Source organism: Pagrus major, chromosome 21 (genome assembly GCF_040436345.1).
Source record: "Pagrus major chromosome 21, Pma_NU_1.0".
Classification (NCBI taxonomy): domain Eukaryota; kingdom Metazoa; phylum Chordata; class Actinopteri; order Spariformes; family Sparidae; genus Pagrus; species Pagrus major.
This window is the reverse complement of record NC_133235.1, coordinates 31,122,496-31,148,058: the sequence shown is the minus strand read 5'-3', so window position 1 is coordinate 31,148,058 and position 25,563 is coordinate 31,122,496. Positions and strand designations below refer to the sequence as shown.

The 25,563-nt window shown below is 33.6% G+C and overlaps 1 protein-coding gene across 1 annotated transcript in view; it reads left to right on the top strand.

The window, feature by feature from the left end:
- Positions 1-24,860, top strand: part of LOC141016236 (M1-specific T cell receptor alpha chain-like) — a 32,748-nt gene extending 7,888 nt beyond the window's left edge. The window contains exons 2-5 of the mRNA XM_073490487.1: positions 22,209-22,418; positions 22,705-22,746; positions 22,837-22,944; positions 24,455-24,860. Coding sequence (XP_073346588.1) covers positions 22,209-22,418; positions 22,705-22,746; positions 22,837-22,944; positions 24,455-24,456 — 362 coding nt within the window. The 3' untranslated portion in view covers positions 24,457-24,860. The remainder of the gene's footprint in view (positions 1-22,208; positions 22,419-22,704; positions 22,747-22,836; positions 22,945-24,454) is intronic.
- The last annotated feature ends 703 nt before the right edge of the window (positions 24,861-25,563 follow it).

Here is a 25,563-nt window from a genome sequence, read left to right as displayed (position 1 = left end):
CTAACTACAAATCAACAAAATGAATGAAACCAACTAATCAACAGTAACTTTAACTTTTATGAGTTAAACTTATCCTGTTAACATAGATACAAGACTTACACTGATGACCACACACTGACTTATGTACTTTTTCAAATGTAGGAGAAAAGTTAGTCTATCTTAATCACAGGGCTTAGACTAAAACCGCAGCTATATTCATGATGAACAGATTTTTTAAACACACAGGTAAGTCCATGCTGACATCCGTTAATTTCCTTTTAGGAATAAGAGAAGTTTCTTGAGTTCACTGTGAGCTGTGTCACTGTTGAAGTGAAGCAGAGTTTATGTCTAAGTGTTTTGTGTTGTGTGAACACTGGAACTTACAAGCTCATCTTTGGGTCGGGGATCAAACTGAACATTGAAGCCAGTAAGTACAGTCAGTCTTGTTTTATTTCAAAAATCAGTCATTCAGTTATTTACAGCCAATGTAGGTAATGCTGCCAAGTAAAAACCTCAGATTTTGGTCATTTGTCTGTCCAAATAAGTTCAGTCAACAATAAGTACAGAGGTCACACTGATGAGAATAACCACAATGTCTGCAAACAACTTTAGTTTTTAGATTTATTTCGCTATTTGGTTTTCATCTGTTATACATTTTCTGATAAAGACAAAACATTGTTCTTAAATGTTTCACATATTTGGTTTTCCTTGATGGAAATATTCCAGATTTCTTGTGTTGATTTTAAAAAAATATTTTGCCCCATATTCACATCGAAGAATTATAGACCATCAAGCCAAATACAAGTTTGCTGTGACTGTTTTAGCTATCTTTAATCTTTAATCTTTAATCAGTGTACGTTCACAAGGATGTAGGACATGTAGTTATTGTTCAGATCACATCCACTGTGTGACTGGAAACTACAAAATATTTTTTGGAGAAGGAACCAAACTAACTGTACAAAGCAGTGAGTATTAAGAATAACATTTTTAATGATTTGGACTTTTTCTTCCTTCTGCCAAATCTGCTGTTCCATTAAGTTATTGAACATGTCTTGCTGCCTAAAAATGTAAAGATCAGTTAAAATCAGTTCCCTAATATTTGAGCATAATGTTTTTATTGATAGTTGAGTGATTGATAATTGAGTGGCCCTGAAAATGTATCCTTCATACATTCAACTAGCTTTCAGAAATCTAGAATTAGGGTATCTTCAAAAAAGGTCAACGCCTCTGGCCAAAAGAGCATGATTTGAGCTGGGTGAGTATTTTTATTGTTATGTAATAGGAATGTAAGTGGTTGAAATTATCTCATACCACGAGGGAGCATGCCATCATTCAACTCATCTAACAATTAAGAAAAATCATTAAGAAAAAATTCAATGTTGTTACTTGACAGCAATGATATATGATAGTTTGGATTCCATGACTAATTGTCTCCAAACTTAGATTGCTTGTTCCAGCATTGATTGGTTTTACATTAGGATATCTTTTATTCTAGTGAAAACTTTTAAATTTCTAAAGATGCCAAATATGTTTTATTTGTAAAAAAGATTTCTTAAAGTAATACAAAAGATATCTGCAATATTTGGATTTCAAGGAATGGCTTTTTTTTTTTTTTTACAGGAAAACCAAATATTTGAAACATTACACAATAAGGAATAAACAAATTGCAAATTTAATCCCAAAACTGAAACTATTTGCAGACGATGTGATCATTTCCATCAGTGTAACCTCTTTAGTTATTGTTGAGGACAGAAACACTGTGAGACTGGGACAGGAAACAGAAGAATATTGTTTGGTGAAGGAATACAGTTGACCGTTGACTCAAGTGAGTACAACTTAACTTTTAATGTATCTCTGCTGTATTTAGATGTCAAACAGTGTAAAGAGATATAAGATTCTACATCCTTATCTGCCAAAACCAGAAAACGTTTTCAATATTTGAATTCCATCTAGGCCTGTACTGAATTGTTAAACCCCCAAACATTCAGTCTCCATGATGATAAATCAGTCACTGTTGACAAATGATTTAACTCGCTCTTTGCTTTGGAAATACTTCAGTTTATTTTTGATGGAATTCTTGCATGCATGACAGCCTGGTCCTTGAGGAAATAGTGTATCCACTAACATTTGGCAATGCAGTTGCTCCAATTATTAATTTCTTTGTTTTTGAACTTTGAAACTGAATTAAAGAAAAGTAAAATAAGTTTCACTTAGTATTTCTAAAACATGTTTAGTTAAAAAAATAATTGATTCTGAATCACTTCTCAAACATGTATTTGCACTTAATATTCAATCTGGGGTATTTTTTTAAAAATAAATCACCTATAATTTGTTGACTAACTCCTGTGTCTGACTGAGGAAATAGTTGATGTAGTTATTGTTCAGATCAGAGTGACTGTGTGACTTCATCTGGAAACTGGAACATCTTTTTTGGAAATGGAATCAAACTAACTGTTGAGAGCAGTGAGTATTCAAATACTAATATAGTCAAGAAAGAAAAAAAACATTGACTTATATTTTATGTATGTAATCCTGTTTGCCACGAGTTAACATGGATGAAAATCTTGTTAGTATTAAGTTTGTAACCAAATCATTAAAAAAAAACAACTCTAAAGACCAACCACATGGTACAAAGAAATCAATTATTAAAAGTTTATTTTATAATTTTTTTGTAGAAAACGTCTATAATTTGCAGATGATGTGATTCTGTTTGTTGGATTCAGACATTGCTGAAAGGCTTTAGTATCCTTAAGTATCTTTAAGGAAGGAATCAAACTGACTTTTGTTGTTAGTATCACTGATCAATGATCAGTTATCGAGAAAGGCACGTTTTGATGTTTTTGTTTTATAGACAAAGATTGAAAGGCTGTTAAGTCAATAACTTTTCCAATTGGTCGAAGTGAAACGCCTGTTTAGTATTTTATTCTGCATATCTTCAAGTATTTACTGATGTTGATTTTTTAAATATAATCCATTATTTCAAAGTCATGGTTGGTCTTGATTAACAATTTATAAAAATTAAGCTGGACATGTTGACACAGCAGCTGCTTGCTAACTGTTGGTGTGTTTATGTCGCAGTGTTTGTTAGAGTGTGACTAACTCTTTGGATAAACTCATCTTTGGTTCAGGAACAAAACTGACTGTTGGCTCAAGTAAGTTACAGTATCTGAATTTTGCTGTCTATATATAACACACACACATGTGATCTGATTAGGAGTGTCATGATGTACTGGTATTGCAATCGTAATATTTAAAAATGAAATATCGATATATCGTAAATAATACATCACCTCTTAAATCATTTACATTTCTTAGTGTTCTCGCTTTGTCAAAATAGATGGCAGTAATGCACCTTAAGGCTGGCAACCACCCACCGTAAAACACAAAAATGTATTAGGTATCATTGTTCTTTTTGTATGTTTTTGTACAGTTATTAACAGACTCTCTAAACCTCTCTACAATCGTATTTTGAGTGTACTTCATCCGACAGAAAGGAAACTTACACTCTATAGATATAGCAATAATACAGTTGCTGTGAATTCTTTAGGCCATGATAATCATGTAGTAAAAATCTGATATTGTGACAGCCCTAAATATGATTCCAGGGCAAAAAAAAAAAAAAAAAAAAGATTAAAAGGCTAATTTTGTTTTGGAACAAATACAAAATCTTAATGGACTTAAATGAGACAGTTTTACTCAAAGTTGTGCCAGAACATTTTTTTAAAATTTGGTTTCGTATTTTTTTACTCAACAACTTTTTACTATGCAACTTAATAAATTGTTAATGTAGTACAAGTTTGTAACCCTTTTTACCTCTAATTTGACTGTGATGATTATTTATTGATTTTGTGCAGACTTGCTGCATTAGTTGTTGTTGATGAAGCAGATTTAAGCAGTTTCAGTCCATGTGGTTATTGTTGAGCCAAGATCCACTGTGTGACTTCTGGATCTGGAAACTTCAAACTGATGTTTGGAGAAGGAATCAAACTAACTATAGAAACCAGTGAGTATCATGAATTCATATATCAATATGCATTTTATTTATTTATACCAAGGTATGATTTAGTATTGACACAACTTAAAGTAACGCAAATTTATGGCTGTAAATATGAAAATGACAAGTTCTGACTTTATATTCTTACAAATGTGACAAAAGCTGATGCACTGCCTTATTACACATTCTGGCTCTGAGCCTTCATCATGCAAAATATATTTACTGCCATTACATCTTGTTTATTAATCAACTCAATTAGTCATTAGTAACTGGTGTAATTAGTGTCGATTGAAGCGGCAGCAGTCATGTAGTTATTGTTCAAATCAGATCCACTGTGTGACTACTGGAGGAAACTGGAAGCTCATTTTTGGAGAAGGAATCAAACTAACTGTAGAAACTAGTGAGTATCAAGAATATGCATCATCATTAGATAAAATTAACATGTTGTTAGCTGTTTATGCGTCAGTATTAGTAGTTAGGTAGTTCTGAAGAGTTGAAATAAAATCAGCTATAGCTAAAAAAATATCATGGCCGCACAATTTCATAATATATGTTGATGATACAATAATTGTCCATGACACGTTGTGTAACTTTTTAAGGTGATCAGATGATGATTATAGCGGTTATGTAGTTTGGCATCTATAGTCAATTTTTGAGAACATCATGGTTGTGGGCTTGATATTCAGTTGTGACCTTTTTTTAATCAATTGCTCTCCAAACTAATTTTTGAGATTAGTCTATTCATCCACTGGCACATATAAACCCCTATGAAACAGCCAATTATGTCTAAAATCCAAATATGATTGTTTGCAGATGATGTTATTAAATGGTCACTGTTTTTGTGGCACATCAGTTATTGATCTGAGCAGAAACATTGTGTGACTGGTTCTGGGGCAGCAGCCTGGAAAATATTTTTTGGGGAAGGAGTCCAACTAACTGTAGTGGCCAGTGAGTATTTTTATTATTTATTTATTAATCACATTTAAGGTAAAGATCACATTTTTTGACAGAATGCAAAATATTAATTAACTTCAGCAGCTCAACAAACACAAAGTTCAGTGAACATACTTCTGTTACCTGTTGGCATCAGAATTAGAATAATATCACAATAAAATAAGACTCTTTGATAAACATAAATCTTCTTAATTGGAAGAATTGAAAACAATGGAAGTCCGAACCCAAACTGAAATCCAAACAAGACAGGGCAGACACATGCTATATGTATATAACAGAAAATATTCAATCAGTTACTAAATGTGAACTTAGTAACCACTATAACTTCTTCTCCACCTTGTGTAATGACTTTTTAAATTGAATGCAGAGGGCATATGTGATTAACAATTTAAAATAGATGTGTTAATCATTTGTGAGGAAAGAGCAGACCTTAGAATTAAAAGTTTTACACATCTCTGTGTAGCACTTTCCTTATACTTACTTTTGTTATTTTTATTTTTATCCCCCTTCAAGTTATTTAGACTCAGTTTACTCAGTTCTTTGAGTTCACTTAAATAAACCTACTGATCCCTCTGGGTTTCTGTTGCCGTATTTCTCAGAGTGTGACTGGCTCTGGAGTTAGTAAACTCATCTTTGGCTCTGGTATTAAACTGACAGTTGGCTCCAGTAAGTACAAATATCTCCCTATTATTTTGCAGTTTAAATCAGTCAAATGTCTACTGCAGGGTAAAACTACACATTTAAAACAAATGAGATAAATCACAGGAGGCAGTACAGAAACCATTTATTGATGTCAGAAAAATTCTTATATCTACAGATTTGATTTACCATTAATTTATCATTTAATTTACCATTTAATAAAAATAGCTTGGAGAAGGAATTAAACTAACTGTGGTGAACTGTGAGTATAAAACGTCATCTATATTTTAATGTACAAAAGGCATTAAACCGTGTTGTTGTAATCTCATCCCAAGATATTAATGGTATTGGCACAATGCAAAGTGAACCATGTATGGCTATTATTATCATGACAGCTAAATGTCATTACAGTTCACTTCTATTTAGATGTCTTGGTTTATGTGGCTGTATTTCCCAGAGTGTGACATACTCTGGAGCATCTAATGTCATCTTTGGATCCGGCATTAAACTGACAGTTGGCTCCAGTAAGTACAAATAAATATAAACATATTATGTCTTATTTAATATTAATAACAACTGTATATCTGGAGTTGCATTGACATACAGCTAAAATGAGCCAGTTTTACGTCATTTCCCAAGAATTGGTGAGACTTCTGGGCAATATAGTATAATGACACACACACTCTTTTGTGATCATTTGGAGTTTTAAAGCAACACTTTTTAAAAGCCATTTCTTGGTATTTGTTATTAGTTTGATTATATAATAGAACATGTAGTTATTGTTCAGATCAGACCCACTGTGTGACTACTGGAGGAAACAGGAGGCTGATTTTTGGAAAAGGGACCAAACTAAAAGTAGAAAGCAGTGAGTATTAAAAAAAATAATTTTCAAGTGTTATTAACACATCTGTTATGATGTTCATTTTTGCCATTGCTTAAAAAGCTTTATTCATAATTAATGTGATTTTGGAAAAAAATCACGGTCCCTTAACAGTCTGCTGCAGGTTTTTGAAATCCAACATAATCTCAAAAGAATTCAGATTATTTCAAATCAGATTAATACATTTATTTAACCCGAAAAAACCCTGCATCCATACTGTTATCAATAGTTAGTAAAAGTGTCTCAGTTTGCAGACAATGTGATTATATTTGTTACCGTTAGGTTCTTTAAGCTGCAGGGTTTTTTGTTGAGAAAATGAACACTGTGTGACTGGAACAGCAAACTGGAAAATAATTTTTGGAAATGGCATCAAACTGGTTGGGGAGAACAGTAAGTTTTATTTTTTATTGTTGCAAACAATCTCCAGTTTATGGATCCAAAATGTAAATGAATATTCTACCCACGACAGCACAAATATCTGCTTTAGCCTGTCCTTTCCCCAATAACATTAACCCCCTGCATTATTAGTCTTATGTTTGTTTTGATTGTGCAGTGAATTAAAAGTTAAACTTCATGTACAAAGATCCATTACAGTAACAAATATTGTGCCATGCACTAAATATTCTTAAACATATTATTACTGTGCATGCTAAACAATTTAGCTGTAATGACACCTTACTTTATTCACTCTGAAACTTCAGTAAAGAACAGAGTAAAGTACATGTCAGCAGGACACACTGATTTCACATTTTAACTGGAATCATACAGCGTTAAAAATTAGTACGATACATTTTTAAACAGTAGATGTTTTATTATTTGTAATGAGAGAACTTGTTTTGCAATATTCCTTCAATACTTCTCACAGACTCGCTCTGAGTGACTTTCTAACAACACACAAAATAATAGTTGATGTAAAATACAGTATTTATGCTGCTTAACTCTTGGTTTGATGGCCCGTTTTTGTTTGATGCCACAGAATCTCTTCTCATCAGAGACTTGTGATTAATGTCATTGGATTTCTTACTGTGTGAATAATTATGGGGAGAAGATCACCTTTGGTTCTGGCACAAAACTGACAGTTGAATCGAGTAAGTTACTTCATTCATTTATATTATAGATTTTATTTGATTGAACTGTCCGAATTAGGTATTTTTTTGGCTATCCTACATAATCAACTTACTTACTTTAAGAAATCTCTAGACACAGCTTTAGACAGAAAACGAACATTTACACTCTATTCCATCCTTGTAATTGGTCCATTTGAAACTTTTGTGTATTTTTTTGTACACACATTTATTGCGGCACTTTAGATGTTTTGTGTGATGTAGCTGTTCTTGTCGTGAAGTTAATTTCCCCGTAAGCCACGTGAGGATCATTAGGGCTATATTATTTGCCAAATACTATTACCTGGATTACTTGCATATCACCTTCTTTAAAATTTGAATTGAGTAGTTTCGCGATGAAGTACTTCATGTCATTGGTCTTTGGGTTTATGCACTTTGGGTCCTCATTGTGTGTCTACTTTTGGAAATACAAAACTCATCTTTGGTTCTGGCACACAACTGAGAGTTGAATCAAGTAAGTTATTTAATGATTTGCAAGAAATACAAACTGTAAACTGAATGTTTTTGCTTTGATTCACACTGCCAACAGCTTGAAAATTTCAGTACGTGCTAAAATCACATTCCTTTACATTAATTTGGGACAAATATCTTAAGCTTAAGCAGAGTTAATTTAAAGCCACATAAAAATTATTAGGGATATATTTTTCCCTCTTCATTTCCCTTGAGCATTGTGATGGGGAAATGCATGGTCCATTTCATGATCCTCAGGGTTTATGTAGTTGTGTTTTGTATTGTGTGACTGGCTACTCCAATTCAAAGCTAATCTTTGGCTCTGGCACAAAACTGGAAATTGAATCAAGTAAGTAACTTTGTTCATTTGTAAGAATGAATGTTTGATCTAATCTTATACATTTTTCAGCTAGTTCTACAGTTGTTGAAATATCCCCCAATAGATTAATCTTCAGTTCAAACATACACACGCTTTGTAAAAAAAATCCTTTCACTGCTGTAATTGTTGTAATTTTAAAATATTTTATTTTATTTTATAATTTTGTTTTAAATAATTCAGTCATATGCAGTCATTCTACTCAAATCCAATAACTTTTAAGGGATCCTAAAAAGAATCAATCATTATTTAGTAAAAAGAGAATCTGCATGAGGAAACAATCATTGTTGTTTAGAGTAGATCCACTGTGTGACTGCTTCTTCAGGACTTGGGAGGCTGAGTTTTGGAAAAGGGACCAAACTAAAAGTAGGGAGCAGTGAGTATCAACTATTTAAATAATTAAAAAGAAAATGACTGATGTGTCTGAAATGCAAATAGTTACATGAGTATCATGTCTATTGACATGTTTTGATGTTGATAAAATTGCTCATCACAAAGATGTCTGACATCTGAGGCTGCTCAAACCATTTCAAAACTCCGTATTTTAAAAATGAATCTTCATAGACTCAAATCAATCCAGTTTGATTTGGTTTACTGTGACTTATGACTTATGAAAATAGTCAGCTTTTATTAAAAAAGTTGTGAATCTAAGTTAATACTAATGAGTAAGATTTTAATGTAGAATAATTATAATATATGATGTATTCAGATCTTAGTGTTGACTCTAAATCTTTAGGCTGTTTATGATTTAAAGCTTCATGAGGAAACAGTTTGTAGTTATTGATCAGGTCAGATCCACTGTGTGACTGCCTCGGGATCAAGCTGGAGACTGATTTTTGGAAAAGGAACCAAACTGACTGTAGAACTTAGTAAGTAGAATTAAAAGTTCTTACAAGCTGTCACATGGTTTCTCCTTAGTTCAGACAAGTTTAAGATAAAGACCTGTTATCACTGGAAACTAATGAAACAGTGACTAACAGTTATCAGTCATCTTTAAGTTTAAAAAAATTCAACATGTTCAAAAATATTTGCTACCAAAGTTAATAATGTTGCAATAAATGCAATTAATATATTCTGAAGAAAAATTTTGATGGTGTTTTCACTAACAAACCAACCCTTCAGCTTGAAGAGTTCAAAAGTTAAACTGTTTGCAGACGATGTGATTGAATTTGTTTCTGTGAAGGTTTCACAATAGTTGTTGTTAAAGACTGTAACAATGTGGGACTGCAAACTGGAAATTCATCTTCAGCAAAGGAATCAGGCTGACTGTTGAGTTCAGTAAGTGCTGCTAATTTATTAGTAAACCATGTTATATTTAACATGTTCTTACTTAATCAGGTTAGGCTTTTTACAGAGTTGAGATGAAATGGAAAAAAAACATAAAAGCTAACAAAAAATTATTCATCCATGATGTCAATAACGTGGTAAATAAGCCCATCTGTGATCAAAGGAGATTGCACAATTCACACAGACTCATATAAGTACACATTTTAAATTTTTAATCACTTCAGTACAATCCATTCATTCCAAACTCAAAAGAATTCAGAATATTTTATTTCAGATTAATACATTTGTTTAACCTAATGAACCCTGTATCCATACAGTTGTCAACAGTCTGTCAGTAAAAGTGCAGCTGTTTGCAGACAATTTGATTATATTTGTTACTGTTGGGCTATTTATGCTGCAGGTTTTTTTTTGTTGACTGAACTATTTAGTTGTGATGATGCCACCTTTCTGTATTTTAAACCTCAGAGGACACAACTGTAAAGTACATGTCAGCAGGACATACTGATTTCCACATTTTAACTTAAGTCATACAGTGTTCAAAATTAGGAAGATAAAAGTTTGGAACAGTGGATGTTTTATTTGTAATGTAAAAGTGTTTGAAAATGCAGTATTTATGATGCTAAACTGTTGGTTTGTTGGTTAGGCAGTTTTTGTTTGACGTATCAGAAATTGTTTTAGACTAAGTGCCTTGTGATTTATGTCACTGGATTACTTACTGTGTGAATGGTAATGGGCAGAAGATCATCTTTGGTTCTGGCACAAAACTGAAAGTTGAATCGAGTAAGTTACTTAATTCATTTATATGGATTTTTTAAATCTCATTTTTCATTCTGAACTGATGTTTTTCAGCTGTTCTATACCTTCAACTTAAATGCTCCAAGAAATCTCTAAATGCACATTTAATGTAGACATAAACAGAGCTTTAAGAACTTCAGATTTGCTTCCTAACTGTTGAAATAACTGAATACATGATAACAATATTGAACTAACCTTTACTGAAAACATTAATGACTGCTTGTTTCCTCAAATACATATTACCCAATTACACAACCTACAACCTGTAATGCACAGTGAATATTTAAATGTAACTTAAAGCTTGACAATATTACCTGCAACACACAAAACCAGCAGTTCAAAGACAAATCCAGTTAAAAATTAATCACATTATCTTTGATCACTGAGCCTGAATTACACTCATCAATATATTCATTTTCAAAAACCCAAGCAATACCTGATACACGATTCATCACAGTATTTATATGACTGAAAAATGTTAAATAATTACAGAAGAGGGTTTGTTTATCTAGTAATGAGAGAAAATGCAGTTACTCTACTAAAGCCAGAACACAGTGAGCTGATTAAATTGTTCTAGAAAACTAATGTAGTAAAAACAAAACCACAGTACATTACACAGTTTTTGCAAAACAGCACATTTAACTTGTTCTTGCTGTAAAAAGCATAAATTCGCTGAACTTCATCATCATTACTGAGCTGTCTTATTTCAGTGATGTCAGTACTTAATGTAGCAGAATGTCTGAGTGTGTGACTGACTCTGGCCTTTACAAAATCATCTTTGGTGCTGGAACAAAACTGATTGTTGCCTCAAGTAAGTCAATATCCATGTTTAACTGAAGGCATAATTTAATAATCATGTATATATCAAACTGTGAAACATTTCTATTAAACCATTAATGCTCATAACAATGAATATCTGAAATGTTTTATCTTAGAATTTCACAATACTTAAAATGTTACATAAGTTGTGACTTGTCTAGCTTTGAAATATTTCCAGTTCCAACCTAATGATTTATTTATCTATGGTGGTTTCTTAATCATGCTTTAAGAAAGGTGCCAGTAGTTTTTGTTGAGTCTGTTTCCAGTGTGTGAATGCTGGAGTGAAGCTCCTCTTCAGCACTGGAACAACTCTACGCATAGAAACAAGTAAGGAAAAACTATTTTTTTACTTAAAGATAAACTTACAATAGATTAACTTATTGTTTTCTGGTGAACATTAGACCCTGAATATCTAAGGGGTTAAAAGAAGAGAGAGTAAGTGGATCTTATTAATATTTTAAACTTCAAAATCAAAACGAAAGTCATCTGAGACACTCTCCACTCTCTCTTTTTCAAACACTTTACATTTTTGTCATATTCTCATTTCTCATAACAATAAACTTTATTTCCACATTGAAAAATCTGCTGACACTGATGGAAACAAAAAAAAGGATTCATTGTTGATAGCAGTGCTGCTGTAGCATTTCTCGTAAAAAATGTTGTAAAAATTGACATTTTTGGAATTATAGCTGAGCTGAGATCGTTGTGTCGAGCTGTGTCGTTGTTTGTGTAGTTGTTTCTGTCACGGTGTGACTGGCTCTGGAGTTTATAAGATCTTCTTTGGCTCTGGCACCAAACTCACTGTCGAGTCCAGTAAGTTTTTAATTCATACCATCATCAAAAGATTGATTATTGATCTACTGTCTAATTCTAACTCACAATGCAGATTTTTGTCACAGTCTCATTCTGAAGATTTTTGTCAGTTCCATGTACGCTAAGAACAGAAACGTGCTAATTTACCCCCCGAATGTCCAAAATTGAGATCTAAATTAGATTAGATTAGATTAGATTAGATTAGATTAGATTAGATTCAAACTCAATGAGAGTTTTCCTGAGGACTGTGAGACCAGTTATCCAAATAACATGATGCTTGACTAAATAGCTTCAACTGCACTGAATACAAATAACTCTTTTTGCTTTAATGTCAAAGTCTTCTAATAGTTTGATATTGATCATTATTACATATTTTGAGTAGTTTGAACACATCGATGTCAATATTGTTATCCATGTAATAAATAATGACATACTTGCTTGGAATTAGGTGAAAGGAGAAGATAATATAAATGTAGCGTTCTTTGTAAAAATGACAAAAAAAAAGAAAAAGAAAAACTGGCACACACACAAAATATTCCACAATATTTTATGTTATGGATTTCATACCAGGTGTAATCTGGTTAATTTCTTTAAGAAGTTCCTCTTTATCGGCAGTAAATTCACATTTTAATCAACTGTAAGCTTTAAAAGCAGCTGAGGTCAGTTTTTGTTCATCCTGTTGTTGCTGTGTGAATCTTGGGGGAACAAAACTTCTCTTTGGCAGCGGGACGACCCTGTCTGTACAAAACAGTAAGAAAATCTCTTCTTAAAAAAGTCTATGGAGAGTAATCAAATTTCTTCACTTAATAGTTTATCACTTATTTTTCTTACTGTAAATGTTTTGTCTCGAGAATGAGATGAGACTTTAAAATGTACCTGAGAATATTTAAAGTTTGGATTAAGCTGTACATCTGTAGATTGAAACAATTCAACAACAAAAATACTTTTCATATCTGATCATTAAGGTCACTGAAAAACTGCTTCAAGATGATATGAAGGTTACTGTTAGAGTTTTTGGTTTGTGGTTGAGTGCTGTGTGACTGAGTCTGGACTCAGAAAACTCTCCTTTGGAAGAGGAACCAAATTAATTATTGAAACCAGTGAGTCAAATCTTTGATTTTTATTTACAAATTAGATTCTTTCCATCTGTTTCCACTTTACTTGGATTTCATATGACAGACACAACTGTTTTCACTCTCAAACGCTCTTCTTAACACTCATGTAGGCTTTGTAAAATATCTGGCATGCACTTCAATGTTTATCAGTTTATTTTGACAGTTTATTGGCTCCATTTATCCGGCGTCTTTTTTCGTTTCCCTTAAGACTTGTTTTGGTTTTGTACGATCAGAATTTGCAGTAGATCAGATTGATCAAGGACACACTGCTGTTTTAAAATACTGTGGGCTGGGTCATTGCTCAATGTCTGAAAACAAATGTTGCATTTCATATTAATCGCATTTGACTAAAACCACGTTACTGTGATCTGAAAAGCTATCCAGACATAACAGATTTCACATTTAATGTGTGTTGTGATTAATTTCTCATGAATTTCTATTTTGGGAAAATAAAATACAAACATGAATATCAAACAAACGACAAAGTTTTCATCCGATAGTACATGAGAAAAACTAAAAACGTACAAAAAGAAAATATAAGTAAACACTGAAGTTGAGGTGAGTTTTTGATCAGCCTTCCTGAACTGTGTGACTACAAGCAGTTACCAAAAACTCCTGTTTGGATCAGGCATTAAACTCATCGTCCACAACAGTGAGTGAAACTGTTTATTACCACTATATTTTGAAGACAAGGAAACCAACAGTGAATATGAATATATGTACAATTTAGCTCTTTATTCTTCTACATTTGTTAAGAACAAACTATTTATTGTTGGAGGAACTTTTGTAAAGTTATTTCCTCAAAGGTCCATCAACACTAACGTGAACGTTAACTAATATACAGTGTCAATGGACTAATAGGAAACCATTACATTTCCAAATATGAATCAGACTCAAACATAACCAAATAAATCAAAATTTCTGTTTTTTTTCTTTAAAAATGTCAAAAGTCAAATCTATATCTGCGCTGTGGATTTGTGTTGTAAGGTATGTCAGTGTGTGAATGACGGGACAGGAAGGCTGATGTTTGGACGAGGAACTGAGCTGAAAATACAAAATAGTAAGATTTTCTATTCAGGAACCAGAAAATAACCAAATCAATCACTAAGTAATATTTCCACAAGTGGAAAAATGCACATTGCTTATGAAAATATGTAATTTACAAACAAAAATGTAGATTTCTTCTTCTTAAAAAAACAAATCATTTGTCAAAATGCCAGCTGACGTGACATTATTTTATTTTCACTAAATTTTTGTTCACATGTGAAAATTGCTAATTGCATGTAAAAAAAGAAGAAAATTGACATGTGATTTATGTGACATGTTTTGATAAGAAGAACAGAGTTATTCCTTCAAACTTCATGTGACACATGAACAAGACAATCAGCTAATTAATGGAAAAACTTACCGGCAGTTTAAATAGAATAACACTGATGTTAAAACACTGCAGTAAGATTCAGTTTACCTTCGTCTCGTTAGCACACGTTCCATGTTTCTAACCTCATAATAGTTAATTAGTTATTTAATTCAAGTCTTCGTTTCTAATAAGATCCATATTAGTCAAAACTGAAAATGTGTCCAGAGAAAACAAATTGAGTCATTAACACCTTCAGAGTTTGTGAGGAGTTATTGATCAGCCTTCCTGAACTGTGTGACTGGAACTGGTCTCCAGAAACTCCAGTTTGGATCAGGAATTAAACTCATCGTCTACGACAGTGAGTAAAATATTTATAAATAAAAACTCGTCTGCAGTAAAAAACAAACCTAGTTTCCCTTTTAACTGACCGCTGAATTATTTTGTGTCTTATGATAACATGTAGTTATATCATGGGAATCACTTAATTATTTTTATATCGGGATAGTACCACAAAAATTTAAGAATTTACGTTGGCTCCAAAGTTTTCATGAGTACCTATGTTTTGTCAATAAACTTGGATTTGTAAAAGTTTTTGAACACTTAAGAACTTACGAGGAAGGATCTGAGTTATTGATCAGCCTTCCTGAACTGTGTGACTGATGCTGGTTATCAAAAGCTCCAGTTTGGATCAGGAATCAAACTCATGGTCCACGACAGTGAGTGAAACTGTTTCTAAAATCTGACTTTTCTGAAGTAAGAGTGTGGATTTAACAAGTTGTTGAGTGACCTTTTATTGTGAGCTCTCCACAGCACACCTGAGCACTAATCACACTGTTAAATCAGCCACTTGATCTGCACAAGATCACATTTCATTGTGTTTCCATTTACCTTAATGAAGTTCAGAGGTTAAATGGCACTTAAGGTTTGAAGTGAAGAGATTGTGTTCCTCAGTGTTTTTGCTCTGAAGTGTGACACTGTGTGAATTATGGAGCCAACAAACTGATTTTTGGATCTGGCACAAAGCTGACAGTCCACAGCAGTAAGTCTCTTTATCCACTAAAGAGTCTATTTAATTTGAGTGTTAATTTGTGAATGTGATCACTGTTTTACATCGGGGTTACAGGTCAAGTCTCATATATGAACATCAATATTTGCTCTTAGCCTGTTTATCAACACTAAGATTTCTATTTGACACGTTTAACTTATTATAATTGTCAAATTAATGCAAATCAAGGTGCAACATTTCCCCTTAATTTAATGATTAGTTACATTAAAATGGACAAGGACAAATAACGAAAATATAAATATATAAATACATTTAAATATTCAATGATCATGGTTTTAACAATATATTGTTGTGTCATAGTTTATTACCTTATTGAGATGATTCATTGTTACATTCTAGAGTTAAAATATTAAGCGATTATCAGTTCAGAGGTTTTTGAACTGATCCCATGTACAGTGTGAATGATGCCACACAGAAGCTGGTCTTTGGGAAAGGAACTAAACTCTTCGTACAATCCAGTAAGAATGAATTTATTTTAGTAATTTTCTTAAGTAAGCTACAAAATGCTTTTTTAAATGAAATGGGGGGGGGAAAAAAGAAAAATCAAAAGGAAGTAAAACAAATGTAAATATAGTTATCATGGAGTATAAATACAAATTAACTAAAGGCCTGTTTTAAAGAAGAGTTCAGACTTTAAGCTCAAGTTTGTTTTATTGTTTGGAGCCTTCAAAGACGGCGCGTACTCTTTGTGAAAAAACTAAAATCCTGTCATTTCCAACCTTTCAACTGATCAATATTTGAACATATGTAAAGTTCCAGCAGTTGGTTGGGAGGCATCTGACTGTGACGTGAAATCAAACTGATTTACAGACAAAACATTCATGACTACATTTCTCCATTAAAATCACCAAACACAAAGTTACTGTTAAAATAGTGAGTTGTCCTGCTGAGGTTCCTGTAAAACTGTCAAACATCCGTCGAGCCGCTCACTGACTTTATGTTATGAGGCGTCTCGTTGTGTGAATGACGGGACTCGACGGCTGATCTTTGGACGAGGAACCGAGCTGAAAATACAGAACAGTAAGATTTTCTACTCAACAACCGAAAAATAACCAAATCAATCAATGATAAGTTGCTTATTAAGTGTTTAGTCCAAAACAATATCATGAAATTCAACAACATTGGCTGCCTGACACATTTAAATGTAGATTTTTCTTTGGTAAATACTTCTGCACTGATCAGTTATTGACATATAGTTCATTTAACTGAAAAAAATACAAGGATAGTTTTTAATATTGGTGAGTTTCCAGTGACTAGTAACAAAATTGTAATATGCATATCCAATAATCACAACTATCCCAGAATTGTCTTGGTTATGATCTGGGACGATATTTTACTGAAGCTACAAAATTAGCTTAAACGTTAAACTTGAATCTGAACCTTCAAGTCAAATATGTCTTTGAATGTTTTTATTAAATCCTGCAGTTACAGGTCAAATGTAACTTTCTCCTTTCTGTGATTGTGTAAATCTAGATAAATAAATGATAAATAACAGACAGGAAGAGCAATAAGCAGCATGTGTTGAGTCTGCAGTTCTTGTTAAAGCTCTGACTGATGTGTGACTCAGACTGGAGTCCAAAAGATGTTGTTTGGATCAGGGGTCCACGTCTCTGTGGAAACACGTGAGTCCTGATATAATTCATTAAGCTGCTCATCATTTTAAATGGTTACAAAGAAACCATCTACAGCCTTTTTAGTTTAGTTTTAGTAAGTTTTTAAAAGCTACTCTGTCCTCATCCTAAAGTGTTTTATGTCTCAAGTTTATTTGGACTACAAATACTAATTTAAATTATTAAGTCGTCCTGCTGAGGCTCAACATGTTTGAGCTTCATCATAAAAAATAACCAAATACAAATGAATGTACAGAAAAACAGCTACAAATGAACTGTAAAGACATATTTCCTTGTTGTTGCTGTACACGAAAAGGTTTTCTGACTTAGTTGGTTTATATACATGTTATTACTCAAGTTACAGGGACATTGCACATTAATATCCTCTCTGTAAATGTGCCAGTTTAGCCATCGAGGCTAATTTTCAACTGCGTGGTGTAATAAAACTCACAGTAGACGTATAAGATGCTTTGAAACGAGGCAGCAGGACTGTACATCGAGCAAAGCACATATAAAACAGGACAACTACACATAAGATATACATTAAAATGGGAGATGCATATGAGAAAACAACTGACAACAATGTTTAGTTCATAATGACTAAACTATTAAAAACATAATAGTATAAAAAGTGATCAACTGTCACAACATCAAATCATTTATTACAATAAAATCTTTCACTGAATTTTACAAATTACTGCTGAACAATCTGTATAATCAATAACACCTGTGAGTTCAGTTCAGATATCAAGTCTGCTTATCGAGCACCAGTTCTGCTGTTGTTGCTCGTGGTCGTTGTCAGCAGGTTATTGTTGAGCTGTCGTACACAGTGTGAATACTAACAACCGCAAACTGACGTTTGGTTCAGGAATTCAACTGAAAATTCAAACAAGTGAGTAAAAAAATGTTTATGGAAGACAAATTAATATTCAAATCACAATGCATGTTAACTTTGGAGAGACATTGTGAATCTGGATGGCTGATGTTTATATGAAAAGTGATTTGCGACTTTTCCTTAATATTCACGCGTCACGACTAAACTGGTTCAGTTATAAAGAGTGGTTTGCAATCTTTAAACAGCAGTTACACCTTCTGACACAACAAAATACATCAAACGTTCAAGTTAAAATGTATTGAAATATTTTAATCACACACATATGATGCACACATAAGTCATAAGAAATTAGGAAACATCTTTAGAGAAACATTTTAGAGGGTGCAACTCGACTAAAGCTCGTTTAACAAACATTTAACACGATGTTAGAATGTTAATGCATCGACTGATTAGTGAGCGAACCAGTAAGTGAATTAATGATGACGAACATCAGTTTTCTTAAATTAACTGTGTTAACTGTCATCGTGACCAAACGTTGTGTTGAAGCTATAAATGAATGATCCTGTGTTGTGCTGAAGCTGAGAGGCCGCAGAGCGTTTGGATCAGAGTGTGTGATGGTTTTTTGTTTTGGAGTCGATCAGTGTGTGAATGACGGATACAAGTTAGTTTTCGGAAATGGGATCAAACTGCTGGTCCAGGATCGTAAGTTGTTTATTGTCTTGATGATAATGATTCTTTCAACAGCAATAATTTGACTTCATGAAGTTATCGTCATTCAGTCATCCGCTTTTTCAAGTCTCAGGTGAAACTTTAAAAATGAGTAAAATCTTAAGTCCAAATCACTCTGAAAACTGTCATTTTTGTAATTTTACAAACTAATTAACCAAACATTACTAATAATTAGTTTGGTAACGTTTAATCACATGAACATTCACTGTGTGAGCTGCCAGTGTTTGTTGTATTGTGGCTGCTGACTGTGTGAACGCTGCTGGCTCGAAAATCGTCTTTGGAGCTGGAATCCATTTAATCGTACAAACAAGTGAGTAAAGAAAAAAGAAATATGAGCAGAATTAATTCATCTTAGTTCTAGTTTGGTTAATGATTAATGATTAAAACCAACATCGACCTGCAGATAGTTCCCAGAGCGAAAAATCAGATTGAAATGTGATCATGTTGATGAACAAATCAAGAGAAAACTAACTGACAAGTTTTGATAATAAATCGTTAATTAATTCTCCAAATGAATTTTTAAAACATGTTCTAGGATTGTTTAATACAGTTTGAAGACGTTAAATTGACACAAACAGCAACAGACACAAGCTTTTAATTTGTAATGTAAATGATTTACTGCTTATCAACATGTGGAGTCATTAAACCATATTAATGATAATATTGATCCGTATAACAGACTGAAGTTTTGTAGTAATTCCTTCAAAACTGATAAAACCAACAACAGTCCAGTAACCTGTCTGTGAAGATAAACTGTGTTGCTGAGTGAGTCGTGTTAAAAGGAAGGAATAGAATGAAGGAACGAATAGTTAAAAGATACTGAAGACAATAAACAGTAAATGTGACCAGCTGGTTTTGTTCACGACGATAATAATCTAAATACAGATCAGAAAACATAAAATATGTAGTTTTGTTGAATTGAACAGACAAAGTGAGATTCTGAAGGTTCTGAAGGTTCTGCAGAGGTTTTTGAATGTGGCTGACTGACTGTGTGAATCAGAACAACTACAAGTTCATGTTTGGATCTGGAGTCAAAGTTATCGTGTCGTCACGTGAGTGCGTTTATAATATTCATGATTGTTATAAAGAATAATTATTAATATAATCATCAAGGTTTCTTTGTGCACACGTTCCTTTATTAATGAAATATTTTAAACTTTTACCGTTAGAAGGTTCTGATCAGATAATCACATTTTATTACTTTTTTATCTTATTGACAACATTTGTTCTAATTAACGATGTTAAACAAAAGCAGCACACAGTTAACATGAAAGGACTGACGATGAATCGTAAACACAGAATATTCACAATACAACAAGACATAAATATGACTTATTTCCACATAAGAATAAAGTATTGAAGCATTTAGTTTTCCAGAGGAAACATTTATTTGAGCAAACACATTTTAAAAAAGACCTTTGTTTCACCTCAGACCCTGAATTTTGACCTTTAAGAATTCATGCAGATAAAATAACACATTTAACATCTGAATCAAGAAGAAAAATAAAATAAAGAGTAACGATGGTTAAGTGTTTCAAACATCCGCTGCCTCTCTCAGCTCTCTGGCGTTTTTGCTGTCAGATAAATGTGTGTGTGAACAACAACATCAGGACTGTGTTTGGATCCGGAGTTAAACTTATTATCAGGACACGTAAGTTTAACTGCAGCTCATATTTCATACTAAAACCTCTTGAAATAATGAACTAAGGCTGGTCAAGGTCTTTCTAACCATCTCTTACCATTCCAAAGAACACTTAGGAACTGATATTACCATTAAACCATTACTACTATTACCATTGAAATAATAACATTCTCAATATCGATGTAAACAAAATGGTTAAAACCATTAAAATCCTGGCTCGATCACAGCTGCTGCTGTTTTTGCTGTCAGATAAATGCGTGTGTGAACGACATCAGGATTGTGTTTGGAGCTGGAGTTAAACTTGTTATCCTGACGAGTAAGTGTGAGACGTATTGTAGCTAAAACTGAACTCATAACGATAACAACACCATGTCAAAATTCAAAATGTCTTCGTAACGGCACAACAGACAATCAGTATGTTCGACTCTCTGGATGGTTTTCTCTTATTTTATTAAACATAGAAATGAAGCTTAACGGGAACGTTAGTCAACAATTGTTCACCTTCTTTTATTCTTCTGTAAAGCTGCTGCTCCAGCTGTAAACAGACCACACTGACTGGTTTTTGTAATCACTTGGTCTGTTGTGTGAATTACAACAACAACAAAGTCCTGTTTGGATCAGGAACGAAGGTCGTCATCGTGTTGAGTAAGTTATCGATAATAGATACCGAAAAATTTAAGTGTGGACGACACACAAATAGGGTTGTGGTTCTTTCGTTTGGTTGCATTTTTACTATAACTGAGTGTAATTGTCCTTTTTGTACACTTGTTACAGACTCTCTCCTCCTCCTCGCCTAATTTATCTACCCAAAAGAGACAAAACACACAGTAAACAAAGTTAAAGATGAATTTGATTACGAGCATTTTCTTTCAAATTTCTATTGATACTGTGATAATATCGTTATCGTGGAATCTTTTGTCACTGATAATCTGAAAATCTGATAACGTGACAGCTGGACAACAAACTTTGGACTTTACTTAAAAATAAATGTGAAGAAATTCAGTTTGAGAGGGGAACAAAACGGATGGATGGAGATGTAAACCTGAAGTTAATCTTCCAAAAACAAGTTAAAAGGGGAATTAATAGCCTCCAAGGCCCAACAGTCTTCTTTAATTCAATCAATCCTAATCCAATATCAAATAAAACAAACTGAAATCCACTAGATCCAGATTTTTATTAGGAATCAAAGCGTACTCACTCATATAGCCACTTAAATACACCTGATGTTTTTTATCACGGTCCATTCAGTGAGAAATGAACCCAAATCTTGAAAGACGTCTCACAATGTTAAGGAAAGTGAGAAAAAATTCCTGGATCTTCACCAGAAGCTACTGGGGCTTTCCTGGGCGAGACTCGTCCTCCATCCAGGTCTGGTGGGAAACATCAGCCTGCTGAGTTTGTATTAGTATTGAGTAAAGATTGAAAAGTGCCGTCACATGTGAGAATGTGTCTGACTCCATTAAAACAGTAGAAACGTCCTCGTGGATAAAAATGTGCACTTCTACTTAAATTTCCAGAAACAAGTTCAGGAATAATTAGAGATCTTTTCCAGCAGTCGTCTGATTTCACAGCTGATGTTTGCGAGTGTGTTTCACTCACAGTGTGTCTGTGAGTGGCATCGTCTTCCTCTGCTTTGGATTTTTGTCATAATCAAACACATCAAACTGAGAAAACGTCTTGTGAACTGGACACACGGTCATTTTAGTGGTGTCTAACCGTTATTCGTCTTTTTGTGTGTTTTCAGCTATCCCGTACAAGGCGGACTACTACAAACTGGAAGGTGATGGCACCACAGCATGCCTCGCTACCGGCTTCAGCAGACAAGATGCAACAGTCAACCATACCTACAATGATCAATTCGAAAAGACAGAGCCCGTCCGTATAGCAGACGACAAGGTGTACAACCAGGTGGCTCTGTTACCAAGTGGAGACAATGGGGACAAATGTGAGAAAGGTAATGATACAATTTAATGTTTGACATCTGAGTAAATGATTTCATCATGAGACTAAAGAATCATGATTTCAGATGAAAAGAAATAAACAGGAAGTGGAAAACTAAGATAAAGGAAAAGAAGAGAAAAATGTGAAATAGAAAAATGAATGACTTCATTGTCATTGATACGCTGTCATTGAAATTCTTGTTTTCCATTTTACTTTTCTTTCGAAATGACGGCGTATGTCACTGATCACAGAGTAATTATTGCTGTGAAAACTAAAAATGTCTCGTCTTGTTCTTTCAGACGGATCTAAAGAGGCTTCATGTGAAGACACTCTCAATCCAGGTTTGTATTAAATCTGACTGAACAGATGTTTCTGTGTTTTAAAGGTTGGTTTGTTCTTCAGTTTAATCTTTGTCATGTCGTCGTCTGCAGATCCCACAGTCAACTTCGTTGCTATGACCATCCTGTGCCTCAGACTGATCTTCATCAAGACCGTCGTCTTCAACGTCCTGATGACTTTTCGACTGTGGATCAGTCAGTGTGAGTACAAAAACTCATGACTCATACAAAGAACATTAAGTCTTAGGGAAGCTTGTTTCCTCTATATTTAATCATGTTTTAAGAGTCGTCCTGTTTTCCTGAGTGTCACAGGAATGTGTCCTAAAACCAGAAAATAAGTTGGCGTCATCTTAGAGTAGATTGTTTTTTGTCTAGATTTCTGAAATCATGTCTGTGGTTAAAAAAAGAAGCTTAAAGGTTTAAAATATTCAAAAATTAACTAAAAGTATTAACAGAACATGAAGAAATAACAGTTCTGAAATTATGTTAAAGATGTGTCATGTTGCAGAAATATCTATTGAAGTTAGCATGCTAACCAGCTAGCCTTGAGCCTCTTTGTAGGGTGATGTATACGGAGGGTAAAAGACACCAACACTCCACCGAGCTCCGAGCTCTGGACAGAGTCTGCTAATACAAACGCTAACTGAGCTTGCTAGCTAACGGCTGCTACAATTAGCAGCCGTTAGCAGCTACTTCGGTCATATGCTGCCCCCTATTTGTTTGGAGTATGAATTTGACACATTTGAATTCCTACATATTGCTCCTTTTAAGAGATTTTTGTTCTACGACATAACATACAATTAAAAATGGTTAGCGGTTGCTAAAAAGTGTCTAAATGAGATTACAGAGGTTGTCGGGGACATTAAACGTCATCATGCATCATCATCTTGTTTATAACATTAGCTTTATACTTCTGGCCATTTCATTTACGCTTCAAAAATCATAAAGTGGTGTTCATCTGTGAAGATTATCTTGCTGAAAAAACGTGTAAGTATCATAAATTTGAGATTATTTTCAGCAATAATCCAAAATCCCATAGACTTTTTGTGGAGGGAACCAGGACGATGCTAACTTCAGTTAGCCTACAAAAATACGTACATCTTGATAAGCAGACAGAAACAGTCACTGATTCACGTTATCTACGACCACGGTGCACAGTGCGAAAATGCAGTTTTCCCTCAACATTGTTTTTTAATGTACCTTTGGGTTTTGACAGACGTAGTGGGAACTGCATTGTTTTTTTGTTTTTTAACTTGCAAAGATCTGAAATGAGACACATTTATGTCTTTTTATGAATTTAAGGGCAGCATTAGGAACGTGGTGATGCAGGCATGTTGCTGTTTCTCTTAAAGACCACTGTGTTGCTCTCCTGTTTTATTGAGGACGTCTATATATCATGTTTTATACATGGTATTTTATCATGTTGTGACTTTGATATGGCTGCTACCTCGGCCAGGTCTGTCTTGTTAAAGGTTTTGATCTCAGTGGGACTTATTGATAACATAAAGGTGACGTAAAATAGATAAATGAAAATGTTCTGTTGTGAAACTTCTGTAATTTGATGTATAATAATATTTTAAAAATCTGCAGACTGAAGTTGATGCTCTTTTTTCAACCACAGAGATGTAATTGTAAGAAATGTGGATGTCTGTGTATATTTAAGCTTTCTCAGGTCAGATTAATTAAATATTTTTTCTGGTTTATCTTGCAGAAACTCGGCAGACCTTCACCAGAAACAAATCCAAGATGGTGGATACACAGAAGGACTTTGATCGAGTCATCGCTGAGCTTCACTTCTTTTTTCATCATTGTCTCATCGTGTATAATAACATGTATAAATATCAAATCATCTGTTAGCTTTTGAATATCATCAGGACATCCTGTTGTACATGTAATCTTTATTATGTTGGAGAAGTTAATGCTTCTGTTACTTTTGATGAATGATCTTGACTCTTTCTGTCCTGCTGATGTAAATATCAGTTACATTTTACAGTCTGACAGACTGACAGCATCCTGCTTCCAGAAAAAATCTTTGAAGAAACCTTTATATAAACTGCTGTGTGGTATTATTATTATTCCTGTGTGTTGTTGCTACAATAAAAAACAGAGAAAACAGACCGAATGACTGTTGTGTTTATTTAAAATGTATAATTCCTGCTTTAACTCGACTTCCTCATTGTTTCGGGTCACACAGACTTCATCTGTAAAAGTAAAGATATTATTAACTAAGTTGATGAGATTTGATTGATAACACCTAAACTCCAGAAGCCCTAAATGTCCATGGGTCTAACATATGATTTCCTCCATTTTCCCATGATAACAACTTGCATGTATTTGTTTTGTTGAAATCGTTAATTTATCCATTTATTATCACAGGATAACAAATGTTTAATAATGGGTGCTCCTCAATCTGACATTTTCATCTTAACTCGGTACATTTGTTAAGACGCCACGTGTGCATGTTGTCATTGCACTGCTGATCTAATAAACATGAAGCTATCAGGAATGAGAGGGAACAACCTTTTGTTTTCTTGTGATAACGTAAATGATCTCTTTATGATAGCCCATGGTAATGACATAAATAACTCCTGATCTTGAGTAAACTTTTATCACAGGAAAATGGAGGAGATATGGTTCGACCCATGATGTTGACAATATTCAGGGCTTCTGTACTAAACAACCAATCATCTAGCATCAAATTCTGATTAAAAGATGTTGCTGAATCATCCTGATTAGTGCACAGAAGTATCAGAAAATTGCATCTTAATGTCTAAACTGATTGAAAGACTGTTTTTAGGGCTTTAATATTTCTCTCATTGG